Raw genomic sequence first — 17,403 nt, 5'->3', positions numbered from 1 at the left:
GAACAGATTATGGCATCAGGACATGGCTGGTTTTGTTCAAATAATGTCAAAATAAGGAGAAGGGAGTTTTCCATGGAGATATAGATACCTCTGATTCCCAGTGACAGAGAACCTGCCTTATGGAATTAAGAAACTGCTAGAAATGGCAGTTATGTACATAGATACCCTTGGATTCATTTATGAACAGGACCAAGGCATGGGCTAGGCTAATGGCAAGTGACTGTGTCTATACTGCTGTCCTTTTGCATGGTACCCAGTCTGGACCGAGCCAGCTAGACTGTGAAGATAGCGCGGGGCTGGAGTCACTCCCAAAAGGCAGTTTTGTGCAGCCAGCGTGAGGGTAAAACGGTTTAGTTGGATGGATACGTGCTGCCCCATGGCAGTTGAACTCAGGGCCAGAAAATAGTCCCTGGCCCATTTTATTTGCTGGTACTGATGTAGCCTTGGCAGATCAAGGCCCTTGACGTTTATCAGTCAACAAAGGTGTCGTTACTAGCTTGGTCTAATGACACTGCCACACTGTACTGCCACTCTTCTTCTCCCTTCCATATTCACAGCACCTGGCAAGTGAATACTCAACATTTAACAGCAAGGTCTTCGAGGGATTTAAAGAAAGAGTGAGATGGTGACTGATACCCAAGATTTGTTCAAGAAGATAATAGGCCTTCAGAAAAAGGAACATTTTCATCTGAACGACAACAGAGATTCAGATGAGTTTCAGATCAAACTTATAATACCTGGTCTTCCCCCACTTAAAACGTTCTTTACTTGGAAATGATGCACCAAGCGTTGGAATTGTAATAAACAGAGACAGACTGATTTTCTGTTTTCATTTATGTGAGAATCTGTTTAACAGTTCAAGGAGGCTTAGTCACATCGCAACCTGCACTTTATCGTACCATTACTCCCTGCAAGTGAATCACTCTCTCATGTAGATACTATTCACTGCATAAATACAATGTGCCTCCCTGCAACACAACTTTCTTTGAGCCATGCTTTCTTTGATTTGTTTCTTATTCTAATACAATATTTGAAAATTACTCTAAGTAACTACTACATTGTTTTGGGTATCGTGCGAGATCATAGATCACAGAATCATAGAATGGTTTGGGTTGGAAGGGACCTTTAAAGGTCATCTAGTCCAACCCCCCTGCAATGAGCAGGGACATCTTCAACTGGATCAGGTTGCTCAGAGCCCTGTCCAAACTGGCCTTGAATATTTCCAGGGAGCGGGCAGATCAACTCCTCCAAATTATGGAAAGCAAGGTTGGAACTTTTTTCCAGCTGCATGCTGGCTTTGTTTAACAGGATCCCACAAGAGCATAATTTCTGCTGAATTCGGACCTCTTGACTTAGTCCAGAAATTTCATTTATCACCTTATTGAAGTGACAGGGTGACTGTTACTAAAAGTAGTATTGGCTACTGTCAAAGATTTCAGAAGTTAACTGTCTTCTGCCATCATTTTCTCTTTGAAATCTCACTGAATTCATTCAGGTACCACAGCAATATTATGATAAACTACGAATATGCAACCATTCAGCAATTCAAAATAAAGCTGTGTACACCATAAAGAATTACCTGAAATATTGCAGACATCTTCAACAACATTCCAGACACTCTCACATCCATTTGCAGCATTTATACATTGCTCCCTCAAGTGCAGACAGTCAGTAGTCTGGGCAGAAGATATACTTATGAAGTACATGAACACCACTGTAAAAACAGAATATAATGACTATTTAATACAACAGATAACGTACTGAGCTTTTTCATTTACACTTAGATTATAAAAATATAATTTACTGTAGTTTATCTATAGATTCAAATTTTCTACCAAGTTACCTTTTAACAGAACAACAATTTTCCTCAGTTTCACAACTGGAAAATTAAATTTAAATTTTAAATTTTCAAAGTTGCAGTGTGGCATATTTTGTATTGTTTTTACCCCAGTATTATAACATCAGCCATAGCTCTATATAACATCAGTCCATAGATATACAGAAATGACTGCAGTTCTGAGATTCATAATAGATTATAGAAGGGAAGACAGTATAAAATTCAGAGGAAACAGCATTTTATTTGGACTGCAATTTCGTCAAGCTAGAGACTACACAGGAATTCCTATGAATAGACTATGTGAAAAAGATTTGACAGCTACACAACTGTTAGATAATAAATGAGATTTTATGTCATAATACAGTACTCTTCACCCTCTTTGTTTTACTTCACAGATGCATCATTTCTTGAAAACAACCCCAACATGTATGTCTTCATCTGCTTCCCTGAGTGCACTGAACCTAAAGGTCATGTTAATTGCATAAAAAAGTTCTGAAACTGAGGACTGATATGGAGGTTTCAAGGTAAAGAATTTCAAGTCAGCACCATCTCTGGCTTATCAGTAGAAAATTAAATTGCCTTGCTAAGAAAAGACAAATCAGCTGGGGTTTAGCTCTTTCATCAACATTCCCATGGTAACACAACCTCTAATTGGTAACCATGTGTCTTAATTTTCTATAAAATTAAGTTTCAGACACTGATTTCAGACCTTATCAAACTAGCTGCTGAACACCTGATGGGAGTTTTTTCCTTAGGTATTGAAGGACACAGCATTTCCCAGTCCAAGTCTCCTTTTTTTCCTTATGTTCAGGCAAATTCATATGGAATTTGAGGAATTTCCAGCACTGTTTAAATCCTTAAACATCATCTGCAAGAGGCATGAAGTATTCCCTCAGGACTTTTCTAGACCCTATCCAGAGAAGTGAAATGTTTCCAATGATACATTTGAGAAATAAGAAATGAAATATCAAATATCTCTCTTAATAAACTTAAAAAGCTGCTGCTGTTTGGAGGTGATGCCATCCCTTTTGGAAATGATGTGTACCTGTGATATAGTAGTGCTGCCGTAGGGAACACTTTCTGGATGCATGTTGATAAAGTGAAGTAACATTTAATACTTTTAACTGACAGGTGCAATAGCATCCAGTGTGCCTCAGACACAGAAGAGGCCACATGTGCTTGCCATAAGAAGGTGAATGAAGCTGGTGCTAATCCTTTCCCAGTTGTGCATATTCCTGCCAGTTCTCAGATCTATGCCGGTTGGTTGTGAGGTCAGTGATTTCCAGCCTGAAACGCTCTTTTAGGCGGCTTCTGTCAGTCAGGCTGGGAGACTGGTTGAGAGAAACGGCTCCCGCCCCTTGACGTTGAGGAATATGCAGCTGGCCCATCCAAAGGGACAATTTTGGCTCATTATGACAACATTTTAGTCCTGGGACTGTCTCCAAAAGTTCTTTCTAATTGTGAAATTACTCACTGTTTATTCAGATGACAGAGAAAAAAAGGTTGCCATATACCTTATAGGTGAAAATGACTGTATATATAAGACAATGCAAAATTACAAACCCAGGAACTTTTTAAGACAGGGTATTTTGCTGGATGACCATTTACCTATTTTGTAGGTACTAACATGACAGAAGATTTATGCATCTGATTAGGATCCGCAACACAAAGACTCTGTGCTGTCTCCCTCCTGTTACGACAGCTTTTCAGAACCAGTGGCTGAAAATGAACAGTCCAAGTAGGACTGATTAAACAGCCAATTAGCAGCCTCTGCTCCTTTGCAAGGATTATTTCAGAGTGTGTTTCTTTCAAACACACCTGGAAATTTTGCCCACAAAAAGGAGGAGATGCTTTTGCAAAATAAAGAGCCGAGCGGCATAATCTATGATTGAAGCTAATTCAATCTAAGAAAGGGCTTCTCCAGATCTAATGACATACTACGGATGGGTCTTTTGTTTCCTCAGCAGTGCACAGGGGCATACTGTGGCAAGCCTACATGAAACAAACTGGCCTATGTTATTTTAGAATCCAGTGCACTGTAGCTTATACAATTGCTTAAATTGGCAGCTATTACTTCAGTCATTCACTTCAGTTTTTTACTCTTGTGTTTGGAGTACTCAGCTACTGTTTTCTACTTAGAAGAGTTCAGGGCATCTAAGAGTTTGTAGCTAAAACTTTTAGAGGGATCCATTTTGGTATGAAGATACATAAATTTAGATTTCTACAGGTGTCTATATTTTTGTACAGGTGTCTATTGATTCACTGGGTAGGTGTAAAATTCCCTGTTCTGAAGAATTTGGTGTCTAAAGTGAAAAGGGGGGGAAAAAGGACATTTTAGCACCTTCATTTTGCAGATTGGGAACTGAGGAAAGGAGGAATTACGTGGCTCTCCCAAGATTGCAGAATCATTATCTGGCAGATAATAATGAATAATGGGAAACCAAGCAAGAGCAGCAAGACAGCTAGCTCTAAAGAGGAAAGGCAAAGTATAGTTGAATATAGTTTGAATATAGTTGAAAAGTGATAAAGAACAACTTTATTCTAACAAAACCTGGGGCAGAACTACCTAAAAAAATGTTTTTAACGGTGGAGTATGACTTAGAGTAGTGGGATGTTAAAGAGAGAAGCAGCATGTATACAATATGTAGAGAGGGGAAAAGGAGAATAAAAGAAATTAAAATATACTTGTCTCAATGTATTCTCTTCTACCAATTCCTTCTGTACCACCTTTGTTGATTTTCCCTTTTTCTCCATTCAGACCCAAGGGGAAAGTCAATAGCCCTCTGTGTAGCGCTGCCAGCACTAAACGCTTTCCACTTAGCAAACAAGTGGCTGTTTATTTAGACAAGGCATCCCATTTTTGGGTCTCCTCGCTGGTTAAACTTCTTATCGACGCTGGGACGGCTGCCCTGCCTTACCTCCCGCTTCAGACACGCTACCCGGGGCCGGGCTGAGGACGTCTGCGCCAAGCCGCAGGGCCTGGACGTGGCAGGCCGGTGCGAACCCCCGACAGGTACCTGCTCGCCCCCGCCTTGAGGCTCCCCGGCAGAAGGAGCAAGGGGAGGGCGCTGTAAGGGGAACCCGCGGAGAGCAGAGGCCCGGAGGCGCAGGGCGAAGCGAGGGTCCGGGCGAGGCTGGGGGCTGCCTCCCTCCCCGCCTCCCGCAGCACTTACCGAGGCAGAGGAGCGCGGCCATGGCCGGCCGCTGGCGGCTGCAGCTCCGCGCAGAGCGGGTCGCGCCGGGCGGCAGGTGCCGGTGCGGCACCGCCCCTTCAGCACCCGCTGCGGGGACAGCGCCCCGCCCGCCCCGCCCCCGCCCGGCCCCCGCCCGGCCCCCGGCCCCCGCCCGCCCGGTCGGCCCCCGCCCGGCCCCCGGCAGCGCCGGCCGCACCGGGCGGACTGTGGGTGGGTGTCGTAGCGACAAGCCACGGCAAAGGGAGGGGGCAGGTCTGTCACCCTCCGATGTAGGTATCGTAGCTTTCTCTGCCCACCTCTTTCGGTCAGGAGCCGTTGATGAAGCTTCCCCCCTCACCCCCGCGAGCTTCCTTTGCTGCCATTGTTGTACCCTGTGCTCACATTTCTCTTTTTGCCATAATCGTTAAGCTGGACCGCGTCGAGAGGAGACGTGGTTCTTGGGCGTTTTTCATGGGGTCTGGCAATCCCTCTGCATTCCGTCCTACATGATTTCCAGAGAAGCTAACAGAGCAAGTCTTTGGCTGCTGCCTGTAATCTCTCTGGAAAATGCCTGTTGCTATGTCTGATCATCTTCTGTAAGCACTTTTCAATGCATTTTAGAAGTGAATTTGTTTGTTTTCATCTCAGATGTGGAATAGGATCATGATCTATTAAGCAGAGAGAGGAGCTATGGAGCATGTTGGACGGCAGACCAAAGGAACAAATAACTAGTCTATAGTGTAGACCCATACTGGACTATGGGTCTAACTTCAGGAGCTTCACTAAAATACATCAAAAACCAGTTTGCCATACAAAAGTTAGCAGCTGACTTGGGTACTTAATAAAAAATAAACAAACTACAAATCATACAAGCATACACTTGCTGGCTTCACTGGATGCCCTTTGCTTTTGCGCTGGAAGGAGGAGTAAGCAACAGGTCCCTATTGATTTCTCCATGCTACTCAGGAGTCTTGTTTTCACGAGTTGCTTATCCCATACAGAACATTTTTAACTGGATTTGGTCCTTGAATGCTTAAAACAAAAAGACATCATAAAACTTCTGGTATAGCTAGCAGAGATAGAGATATAGTGGGTGAAATCCTGTTCCTATTGGCAAAAAAGAACTTGAGCAAAGTCCAGATTTTGCTTATTTTTTTGTTTAGCTCAGGAAAATTCAATCTTGCATATAAGTTCTTATATTTTTAACTCAGATTTTAACTTAGTTAGTTTATTACATTCCTTATTTAAACTCTTAATACCAACATTGCTAAATACTTGTCTTCTTTTTTTGAAAATGTATGCAATAAAATAAAATAAAATACTATTTCATTCAATATATCCAACATCCAGGAAAAAACCAAACTACTTATTGTCAGGTAAAAGGAATAACCTGAGAAGTGAATATTATTTTAGCTGTGAGACCAATTTTAGGTTGGAAGGCTAAATTTGCCTTGGCCTTAATCCATTGTAACATGCAGCAGTAGATGCCATGCATCTTATAGCGAGGGCTGAGTTAAGCTAATGTTTAGTGTACTCTCCTTCTTATAATGCACTTGCCAGGTTAATGACGTGCATCTATTTTGCTAATATTAGAGAATGAGATGGTCACTCTATGCAGTCTGGAAGAAAAGGAAAAAAAATGCCTTTTTGGAGGTGGAGAGGGGCAGAAATTATCTTGCAGTCATTGTGACTGCAGGGCACAAGCATATCACTACAGTGACAACAGGAAAGGAGAAGGAGGTCAGGATATCAGACTTCCAAGACTGCGAAACATGTTGAGAGACAAAGTGCCAGAGTGATGGTGGCAGAACAATTTATGTAAGCGGGAACAAATATGTTGTGATTTAAACTCTATGTCTAATGATGCCATGCCCGAGCAGAAACAATGGCATAAGAACTCCATTTCTAGGCTCCTGAGTTGCTAGTGGAAATACTAGAATACCAAAGCAGATAGAGGTAATAAAACCCCATCAAAGCTCAGCTTTCAGATAATTTTCAATATTTATAGACTGGATAAGAAATGCTTATTCCTCATCTGACCTTTTTTGATGGATAAGAAGCCCAGAAGCTTCTTTAAGATGCTTTAATTTCTGTCACATGCAAACGGCATTAAATTCCATATTGCTCTTAAAATCTTACCCTGTCTTCTCACAGCCATTTCTATCTCCATTAACATCCACTGCTCACTATTGGGTTTATCTTTACTGAAAACTCCCAGTGATTATTTTCATTCAAAAATCAATCCAGCTGGATAATATTTTGAATGTCTCCAAATATTTGGATCTTTCTGGAGTAAAAGGTCCTAGAACTGGCAAAAAACCCTTCACTACTTTAGACAGGTAGACAACAGATTTTTAAATGCCTATGAAGTTTTTCTGATGAAATCGTGCCTGAAAACATATCTGAGCTGAAGAAGAAAATGTCTAGGTATTTATCAAATTTTGTAAAACTAAAGAAATAAATACATGTGAATATTTGCATTAAAAATATTTATTTAAAAAAACCAGAAATTTTTGAATGAAAAATCTTTCCATCAACATAACCAAATCTTTAGCTTGATAACCATATTTAACCAATCTTCAGCTTGATAACCATATTCTCTGGCAAGAATTAGTTAACACTTTCTACCTATCCTTAGAATTTAAAATCTTAGATAAGCTCTGATCGTATCACTTGTGTCTCAAAGTTTATTGAGAGTTTATTATTATTATTAATGTTATTTACTCAATAAAAATCTGTCCAGAGAAAAGCCCAGAATCATTTGTCAATTAATGTCTCATCTTTTATTTATATACTCCACACAAAAAGTACTGTTAAAAAAAAGTTATGGCTAAAAGAAATTCCTAGGAATGTTGGAATATTTTAATTTTGGGGATCTAAGTGAAAATAAGAAAAGAGAACAAAGAGAACAAAAGAGAAATTTTTCTTTTACAAAAGAGAAAATTAAGGCCAGAACCTCCATTTCTAACATGTCACAGGAGACCTGCAGGAGTCAAAAACTACCAATGACCTTTAGTGGTGTTCTCACCTCAGATTAACTAACACAATTTATCCCACTGGCATTAAGGTAGCAGCAAAAAGAAGACAATTTGAGTTGACAGGTAGTATTCAACCCCCCTTCAGAAAGATGCTACTTATGGATTGTCCATGAGCATCACCATCAGCCCCACCCCCGTTCATCTCATAGGGATCTGGGCAACACACCTGACGAGGCATGAAAATTTTGCCTGTCTTCCACAGTCACCCATGACCTTTTATGTTTGGAAAGTATGCATACTCCCCTTTTATAGTGACAAAGTTTTCTTAGATAGCCATTTACTTTCTACTTTCTTGCTCTCTCTTCAAGAAAAAGATAAAAATACATTTTCTAAAATGAAAGTATAGGTTTGCAAAATTTTGGCATAGTTGACATTTTTCACCAGTGGGTCGAGGCACAATTAAATGATTACTGATACTTATTTTGCAGCTAGATTACTATATTAGTTTTTAACTTTTTGACTTTTTATTTAATTATATCAAAACAAAAGAAAAAATTAGAAGACTTTTCAAATTCCATTCTCCCATTTCTGTAATGTTTTAATTCAGCAGCTGTTTATGCAATCATTTCAAATGATATAGAAAAATTATATCTTGTTCCACACAGTTTAAGAATACTACTTTTTTTGTGGCTGAAGAACAAAAATAGCCTTCTAATGGCAAAGGAATCGCAACAGCTATGAAATAAAATCCTGCTGTACTTTCCACAGTTATTTGGGTTTTCTTTGCTTAGAAGAGACAAAGTAAAATAATTTCTTGAAATAACAATGACATAATAGCTATACTCAAAAATTAACCTTACACATAGGAATATAGGAATTCCTTTGATTTTATTTGATGTTTAAACATTCTTTCTATTTAGGTATTTCTCCTTGTTCTTTTTTAATAGAAAACAAATATTCTCCTTTTTCTTTTTTAATAGAAAAAGAAAACTTTATTATACAAACAAATGAAAAATTTTTTCTCTCACTTTACACCAGTGTAAACTAGGAGTAATTGCAACAATGTCAAGTAAAACAGCTGTTGGGGAAGGCTAAAGCATAAAGTGAGTAAGCACTTCATAAAACTACAGCTGTCATGATCGACAGTACATCGCGTAACATTTCGGTCAAAGTAAAATATAGAAAAAATATTTACATAAGTTAATCAAACAACACCTTGTCTATGAATAATTGGCTTTTCAGAAACATTTGAATGTGTGGGAATGTCTGCTTTCTATGTCAAATGCTTTTGACTGAAAAACAAGTCCTCCCTCCCATTTTACCCTTCCTTTTGAAAAATCTTAACTGAAATGCAAGAATAGTGCCACAGGGAGATTGTAGCTGAGGTTCTTAGAGATTAGCCTCTTTCTAACCAATAGGCCATGTTCCCCTAGTAGACTAAGTCTCCAGTGATGTACCATCTTTGTTCTTTAAGAAGAAAAATTACAATGCATGGTAGGAAGCCCCAGGCCAGGGAGCTTATCCCATAAATGGAAAATAGATAAGTGAGTACCTGATCTACCAGTCCAATGAGATATCACCTCTATAATTTCCAGAGAGAAACATTTTATTTTAATTCTTGAAAAGCCAACATTTTCTTGGCATATAAATCTGTTAATTTTTTGTATCATTAGTGTTAAATGGCAGCTGAGAGAAAAATCGTGGAAGCAAGCAAGATAACCAATGTTTTCTATTTTAAAGATCCTCAGAGATCTTCTGGAGCAACACTTGCAGACATTATGGACTAAAATGAGCTAACAAAGTTAAAATGTCCTGCCCTTCAGGGGTGCTGACACTTGTTATTCCTATTGGCCTCAGTAGGAATTTTGAGCCTATAGCACCTTTGAACATCAGGTAAGTTTTATTTAGGTAGTTACTTTTTAGGCACTCGAGTCTGAAGAAAAAAAATAGTTGACTATTTAGTGTAATCTTATGAAAACCTGTGTGACTTGCAGTACTTTGGGTTCACGTCTCAGAAGCATGTCTGTGCTTAGAAAAGTAGCCTGGAATCTCCCCAAATCTGAAGTGAAAGTTCCATAATGAACGTAGAATTTACTACAAGTGAATTAGCAGAAAAAGAAGTGCAAAGTAATTCCAGAATATCACTAGTGCATAAGTAAGCACTCCTTGTAAATAAGTCACTCATTTATAGAAAGAGGTTATAAATAAATGATGTTTGAGACTTCTTTCAAATACTTAGAGTTCTTTATATGATACATTTTAGAACATTCCACAGCATCTAAAATATATAAAAATAAATATCTACAGTATTTACAAAGTATGATACAATCCAATCTTTAAAAAGACTTGTAAAGACATGTTCTTTAGCTCATACTGAGGTAAGTAGGTTTCTGTAAGACTGAGAAGAAATAGGAGAGGCAGGTTTTGAAGGTATCCCTTTGTCCAGTTGTTGTAGTCTGTAACACAGCTAAAAGCATGTGCCTTTCTCTGGTGGTCTTACATGTATTGAGCCAAAGTCATCCTTGCTGTAACTCCATCGAGGTAAGTTTAGTTATGCTGGGGACGAATTTGTCCCACTCTACATTCTCTGTGTTGCCAGTGTCTTCTGCGGAAACCCTCACAGCTTCATCTAAATTTGAAGTCATGTTCATCCCCGGTATGTGGAGATGCAGTTCCACTGATTTCAACGGGCTCAGTGTAGCTGGGATACCTGTAAGATCAAATAAAGATTTTAAGATGATTTTTCTGTTTGTATCAGGTAGCTGACTGGCTCACCCGGTGATTGTCACTCTCTGAACACTATACAGGTGATGATCTATTAACAAAATGGTCTGCCAGAAAGTGTTCCAAATTGCACTTGCAAATATTAAGTGAAGACTTCTTGACTGAAGTCTAAGGGGATTTCTGATGCATAAACCTGATTTCCCTACTTTTAAACATTTTAATGTGTTCTACTACAGTTGCCCTGTGGTTCCTTATCCAGAGCCCCTATGACCAGCAGAGCACTACAGCTTCCTGTGTACAAGTCAATCATAGAATCATAGAATGGTTTGGGTTGGAAGAGACCTTTGAAGATCATCTAGTCCAACACCCCTGCCGTGAGCACAGGACAGGCAGGGAGAAGAGAATGATGACAAATAATCAATATAGAGTAAAACATCATCTACAGCCACACTGTCATCTGGGTTTCATGGCTGTAACCTTGCTTGTGCTTTGCGTATATGAATGGCAACACTACTGGAGAAGAGCAAGCTGAATTCAGGGAAAAAAACATTCCTTCTATAGTAAATGAAGAGAACAGACTTCTTCAGAGGTAATTTATTTAATTCTTTCTAGATATATATTTTAGGAACAGATTAGCTGTCCTTGGAGATACCAATTTCTCTGTTATCAATATATAGCTTACATAGCTATATAGTGTCTGAGATATAACTTCTAGACAACCAGCGTTCACAACCCTAGGAGAGGAGGGATGAATCCTTGCAGTCCCTTGCAAAGTCCTGCTGGGATACAACATATAATGTAATGAGAAATATCAAATAATAAATTATATGCCATTTTCCATTCACAAAGCTAGGGAATTGCACAATCGTTTCAGTGTTTATCCAGAATTGGGAAAGCTTGAACAACTTCTGCCTTTCATTTCAAACTGTGTTCATTTGTTTATCAACCTGTATTTGAGAAAAATCAAGAGTAGCTTCCCAGCTGTTCCTGAATACACACAATAACCCACCCAACAGGAAAAAGAATAGAAAATATGAGAAAAGAAATGAATGTGAATTTCTTATTTGATCAGCCCAACTCACACCAGAATGCATGGTAAGCAGATCATTTGAAATAGTCAAGGTCATTCAGGTAGTTCAATCTGTACACCCAATTTTGGTTATAATATTTGTTATAAAATAGACCACAACTTCAGAGAATTAGCTCTGAGTAGAATATAGCTGTTTATAAACACATTGCAACTCCAGGGAAAATTATTTTCATACTTTCAGGTACCTGTTCTTTATTCACTTAGGAGTCTAAAGGAAGTAGGGATCCAAAGAAAGTATTTACATAAAATATGATTATCTTACCTCCTCCCCAGTTGCAACTCAATTTTTGAAATAAATGAGATGAAATTTTGTTTCATCAAAATATAACCAAAGTTGTAGCATATTCTATAAAATATTTCTTGTAAGTTACTTTCCTTAGAGTCAGTTCTTAATTGTAAACAGCCTTCTCTCATTGTATTGTGCTCAGATTCAAATATTGTTGTATGCACAATTAAATTTTACTTCCACAGCATCAAAAGACATAAGGACAAGTATACTACCAGTGGGTAATAGGTGCAGTACCATTTGCTGGAATTGTATTTATGTTGGTCAATACAACGTGTTCTGAAAGTTTTGAAACATTATCAAAATTGCTGATCTGGGTGGTCAAGGATTTCCGACTCTCTGTGCTGGTACGACCTCTGGTGAGCCGTTCATCGTGGTGACTGCGAATGCCAAAGATGCAACAAGAAAATGCTGCTTTAAATTCTTCTCTAAATTTCCCTGTCAACCACAAAAAAGACTCATGAAAAAATTGTACTATTAACTGTGTTTCAACAAATTTTATAGATTAGAAAAAAACATCTATCTAAAGCAAAATTAACTGAAAACACCCAGATGTTCTTCCACTGTAGAAGTAGGAAATCACAATTTCAACATCTTGGAGAAAGACAGAAAAAATATAACCTTTGTAAGAAGATATGTGAGGTATGGTATGAAACCTAAATTATTCTTGGCTAGACAGAATGGACAAACTAGAATGATTTATGAAATAATGTCATGGATAGTCTGTTGATTAATAACATATCTAACAAAAACAAGTAATTGAGCAATTGTAGGATTAAATGACTGAATCATTACTTGACATTTGAAATGAGAGGGCACGGCTAATTTGTGTTTCATCTTGAATGTATTTTAAAAGAAGATTCAAATTGTTCGACAGCCCATTAGCCTGCTTTTGGAGCTCAGAGTAAATTGTTCAAATCATTCTCACGCTACACATCACAAAAAAACTACAGTGGGGAAATGTATAGTGAGGACCAACAGACTTTTGCCTCCCTGTATTTAGCTGCGATACCACCAGTTTAAGTCCTGATTCTGCTGTCCATAGCCAAATAAGACAAATACAAACTAAGACAAATCTTTACTAGTAAGTAAACAGCATCCTGGCTGATTCTTTGGCCTTGAACCTAGTTGGCACAGTCTGGTCATGCAAGTACTATTAAAGACTCACAGCCTCCAAAACCCAATACCTGCATATAAAATGCCAACTGGGGACAGCCCCTGGCCTGTGGTACCTGCCAGGTAGTATCCAGGGAGTGTTTAGGGGAATGGTAATCGTTTCAGACCAAAGTCATGCCAGGGACTTCTCTACCAAATTAATGGCATGGACAGTCAAATTCAAGCACTTGGACTCAGGCCCTGGCACTGTTTAGTTTAGTTATAGGTAGGTAGCCTAAAGGTAATGGGATACTTCAGGCAACTTGTTCCAAGAAGAGGATCTAGGTCCCACTGGAGGAGCTGGGCTGATGTTACACAGTCATTAATCTTATTTGTTATGGCTCATTACATTCAAACTATACATTAAACTTGAATTCTAGGTAACTGTAACTTACCACTGAGGAAGTTATAAATAATAGGATTGGCTGCACTGTTTGCATATACAAGCCAGTGTGAGAACGTGAACCAGGCGTATACAGTTTCTCTGTCATCGGCATGATTAAACATCCCAAAAACCCTACAGAAAAAGAAAAACAAACCTGAAAGATGGCAAAACTAAAAATCATATAAAAGGATTTGGCAAATTCTAGCCTAATTTTATCTCTGATGACCTATTTGCAGTTCACAGAAAAGCTGGTTCAACAGTGCTCGCTTTCTTGAGAGAATAAAGTCCTCTCCCCATCTCTCAGCCTCCTGTCTCGGTGGTTTAGCACAACAGAGACCATCAGTGCTTTACTTTGCAATGGTGCAGATGCGTGACTTTTCTGCTAAGTAACGAAAGTCAGCTGGTGTCTGATAAGTCAGGAAAAGATGGGAAAAGTTGCTTTTGACCTATTCATGTCATTGAGGTTCCCGGGTCTAGGTCCACTCTCCAATAAACAGGGACTCTGGAATTGGAAAGGCACTGAACTGGCCCCAAAACTGAGGCCACAGTAGCAGCTTCTGTCCTCCAGAGAAACCTGCTTTGTTCAGGTTCCTTACACCTAACTTTTGCCATTTAAGTGAAAATCTAACTATGGGCTGCTATTGCAGTCGAGGTAGCCTGTGTAGTTCCTCTGTGGTTCAGATCACAGGTAGCCTGAACTGCCTTCTGGAAATACTTCTTTCTCTCCACATTGCCCACCAAGGGACCCGAGGATGAAAAGTACTTAAATTAGGCCTCAGGAAAGTGCCAGAGTTGAGTGGGATGTATTTGAGCCTTCATATCCATCTTGAAACTACTCCTTAAAAACTAAAATGTTCCTCATGCACCAATTAAAGGCTGGTTACGTTTTAGGATATTCAAATCTTCTGCTATATGTCATTGTTTATCGGTGTTCCAGATGTCTCATGAGATATAACTATATCAAAGCCTTAACCTGTCAGGCACTGCATGAAAAACAGAGTGTAAACAAATATGTCTCAAATGAACAGGAGAGAAAAGGGTAAATAAGTAAAACAAAGCTTCATAGGCAAACTAGAGCGTTAGCCTAAGGTCTCAGAATTGTACGTGGTGGGGCTTGGGTTTGAACCCAGCATTTCACAGTCCCTAGGGCCAAGCCACAACACGACACTCCCCTGCTAACCTTCAGCTGCTGCTTTAGGTAAATGCACTTCCACGGGTGCATTTACAGCAAACAAGCTGTAATCCCATGTAAATGACAGGGTTTAATGAGGAGATAGGCTAGATCGTTTTCATGAGGAAGAGCTTGCTAATAAGGATTCCACAATCTGGCCTTTAGTTTAAATGCTATGGATAGGTTAGATATATTTTTTTCTTGCAAGTGTATGACTATCATCAATTTCTTTATCATGAAATAAGTAAGCTTCTCCTTTAAAAGTATCTGCCAGAATAAGAGGAATTTAGTAACAGAGGATTGTTTTTGGACAGAAAGCTTTACCAAGTATTTATATTTTGGGATAAACTTTACCTTTTCAAGACATTGAGGATGCTAATTGGTAGATAGCAAAGTGCAAAAACCAGGAGAACGACCATTAGCATACGTGCTGTTTTCCTTCTTGCACGAATCTGTTTTATTTCAGCTGCCACAGCGCTAATCTTTGACTTTGTTGATTGTCCCAGCCTTCGGGGCTGTGCTGAGGACTGCAGAGGCTTCCATTTTTTCTGAACAACAGAAGAAGTTCCTGGGATCTACAGAAGACAAAATAAGGAGCACTCTGAAAAACAAGCACTGTGAGTAGCTGTAACAAGAAAAACAGACATGTTGACATACACAATGTAAGCTTGCAGGGAGAAGTATTCTGTTTTATTAAATTAATTGATGTAGCTGGAAGAAACAAACCAGATTTCAGACACACTTGAAGGCCTGCATAAAAATTCGTATTTTATCCAAATATATCAACTGATGCATTAAAATTGTCTTTACTTCGCAAATACCTTGCCTTGCTTGTCTCTTCAGACTATCACACTTACCAACCCTACTACTGCAATTATGTTCCTATAAAGTTCTACATTAAATGTTTTCTTGTACGGCAGAATAGTTTATCCCATTAATATGCTGCTAATTTAAGATACTAAACAGCTTTTCAGCATTGGAAAACAAGGATTTAAAGCCAACATAGTTTTAAGTGCCATAAAACTTCCAAATATGCAATCTAGATGACAATGAAGCAGCTAAAAAAATCACAGCTGAAGTGTGGATCTCCCTGTAAAGCTCTTCAAAACTGAATGTATATACAGTGATGAATAGAGGGGAATCGTGGAAGTGTGCCAAGACATAGGAAGAATCAGGTTAGCCAAAGACACCTTGCAACGGGTAGATGTAGCACTATGCTATTAAAAAAAAATCTCAGTTTATGTTTTCTGTGCCCTCACATAAGCCAAGCCAAATAAAGCAATTTTGCTTCAGTTCTTCAAAATTATTTCCTGCCTGCGGCCAAATGTGAAAGACTACACATGGCAAGGACTTTCTCAGAGAACTCTATTACAATGACATTTATAATGTTTTCAATATCGTACATTGTGAAAACCTTTTGGGTAGAAATATAGTTTTATTCATGTATAGTGCAATTGTCTGCAGGGTGACTAGTCTCATGAGTGTAAAATAATTCATGTTTAAAAGTATGCAAAATTCAAATTGTTTATTGCAACATTTTAAAAATTAGAGCTTATCCACACAAACTGACCAGAAAAGAATGAAATTTTGGATATTTATTTCAGAAAAAAAGTAAGCTAAAAAGGGAACACTTGTTCTAAAATAAAAGTATGCACATTTAGAATTGTTCTAGAATAGCTATTATGTTGGTTTGGGTTTTTTTTTGTGAATAGCTTCCTTGCACAGACAAGCCCTTAATTTAGCATTTATGTGCACCATCAAACCTGATTTACAACTATTGGAACATTTTGGCAAAGTTGCATTGTAATGAACAGGAAATCAATGAAGCAGAAGGGGGGATACGTTATAACATTTGTTTTTTACTAATGTCTCTACAGACATAAAGCAAAAAAAACCCCTTGCACTTACTTCTACTGCGGGTTCCCACTCATTCAGCTGAAACCAGCAGTATCAGTTTCATACCTGGACACGTCTGTCCTATTGCAAGGGATTTCCCCTACTTAGCTGTGGGGTGTAGTACTGCAATGTGTCTTTGCCACGCACTACTGAGATAATATACTGTCTAAGACTCTGATTCTGGTTTATCAGGGGTGCTTTGACATTCTGTTCTTCTAACTTTGAAGCAGAACCTTTTCCTTCCTTTTCACTCATACTGAGTTACCATATTATAGCAAGAACTGGAGATGGAAGCAGAGAAATTTAGCCAAATCTCTCCCTCCTGATTATGCCAAAGATTCACTTGAAGAAATCAGTGATCAGCTTTCATGGTAGCTAGATGCAATTTAGATGAAGAGAAATGTAATCTTGGCTCAAAATTGTGAACGGCTTTTTCTACAGGAATGTTAGACATGACTGTATACAAGGTTTGTACCTGTGTGTGCAGGTAGAAGGGTCTTTTCTGGTATTTATGCAGTCTTTAATAGCAAGAGGTGATCAAAGGTAGGACTGTATAGAATGTACAGTCCCACTGCACTATATATTAAATTGCTAAATCTTCAGGAGTTTGTATTGAGAACCTTTCTGAAGAGCCCTATTTTCCTCAGTCTTTACCTGGCATACACCTGGGCTTTGCTACTGTTACACTAATAGGCAATAATACAGCAA

The 17,403-nt window shown here is 38.8% G+C and overlaps 2 protein-coding genes across 2 annotated transcripts in view; both read right to left on the bottom strand.

The window, feature by feature from the left end:
* The window catches only part of GFRAL (GDNF family receptor alpha like), a 28,081-nt gene extending 23,049 nt beyond the window's left edge, over positions 1-5,032 (bottom strand). The window contains exons 1-2 of the mRNA XM_075148033.1: positions 5,011-5,032; positions 1,580-1,714 (exon numbers count right to left, since the gene is read on the bottom strand). Of these exons, the coding sequence (XP_075004134.1) occupies positions 1,580-1,714; positions 5,011-5,032 (157 nt within the window). The remainder of the gene's footprint in view (positions 1-1,579; positions 1,715-5,010) is intronic.
* A 5,333-nt stretch (positions 5,033-10,365) lies between these two features.
* Positions 10,366-17,403, bottom strand: part of HCRTR2 (hypocretin receptor 2) — a 34,131-nt gene continuing 27,093 nt past the window's right edge. The window contains exons 5-8 of the mRNA XM_075148032.1: positions 15,154-15,374; positions 13,639-13,760; positions 12,326-12,526; positions 10,366-10,698 (exon numbers count right to left, since the gene is read on the bottom strand). Coding sequence (XP_075004133.1) covers positions 10,505-10,698; positions 12,326-12,526; positions 13,639-13,760; positions 15,154-15,374 — 738 coding nt within the window. The 3' untranslated portion in view covers positions 10,366-10,504. The remainder of the gene's footprint in view (positions 10,699-12,325; positions 12,527-13,638; positions 13,761-15,153; positions 15,375-17,403) is intronic.

Source organism: Calonectris borealis, chromosome 3 (assembly GCF_964195595.1).
Source record: "Calonectris borealis chromosome 3, bCalBor7.hap1.2, whole genome shotgun sequence".
In the NCBI taxonomy this organism is placed as follows: Eukaryota; Metazoa; Chordata; class Aves; order Procellariiformes; family Procellariidae; genus Calonectris; species Calonectris borealis.
Note: the sequence above shows the minus strand (reverse complement) of the source record. Positions and strands in the feature narration are given on the sequence as shown.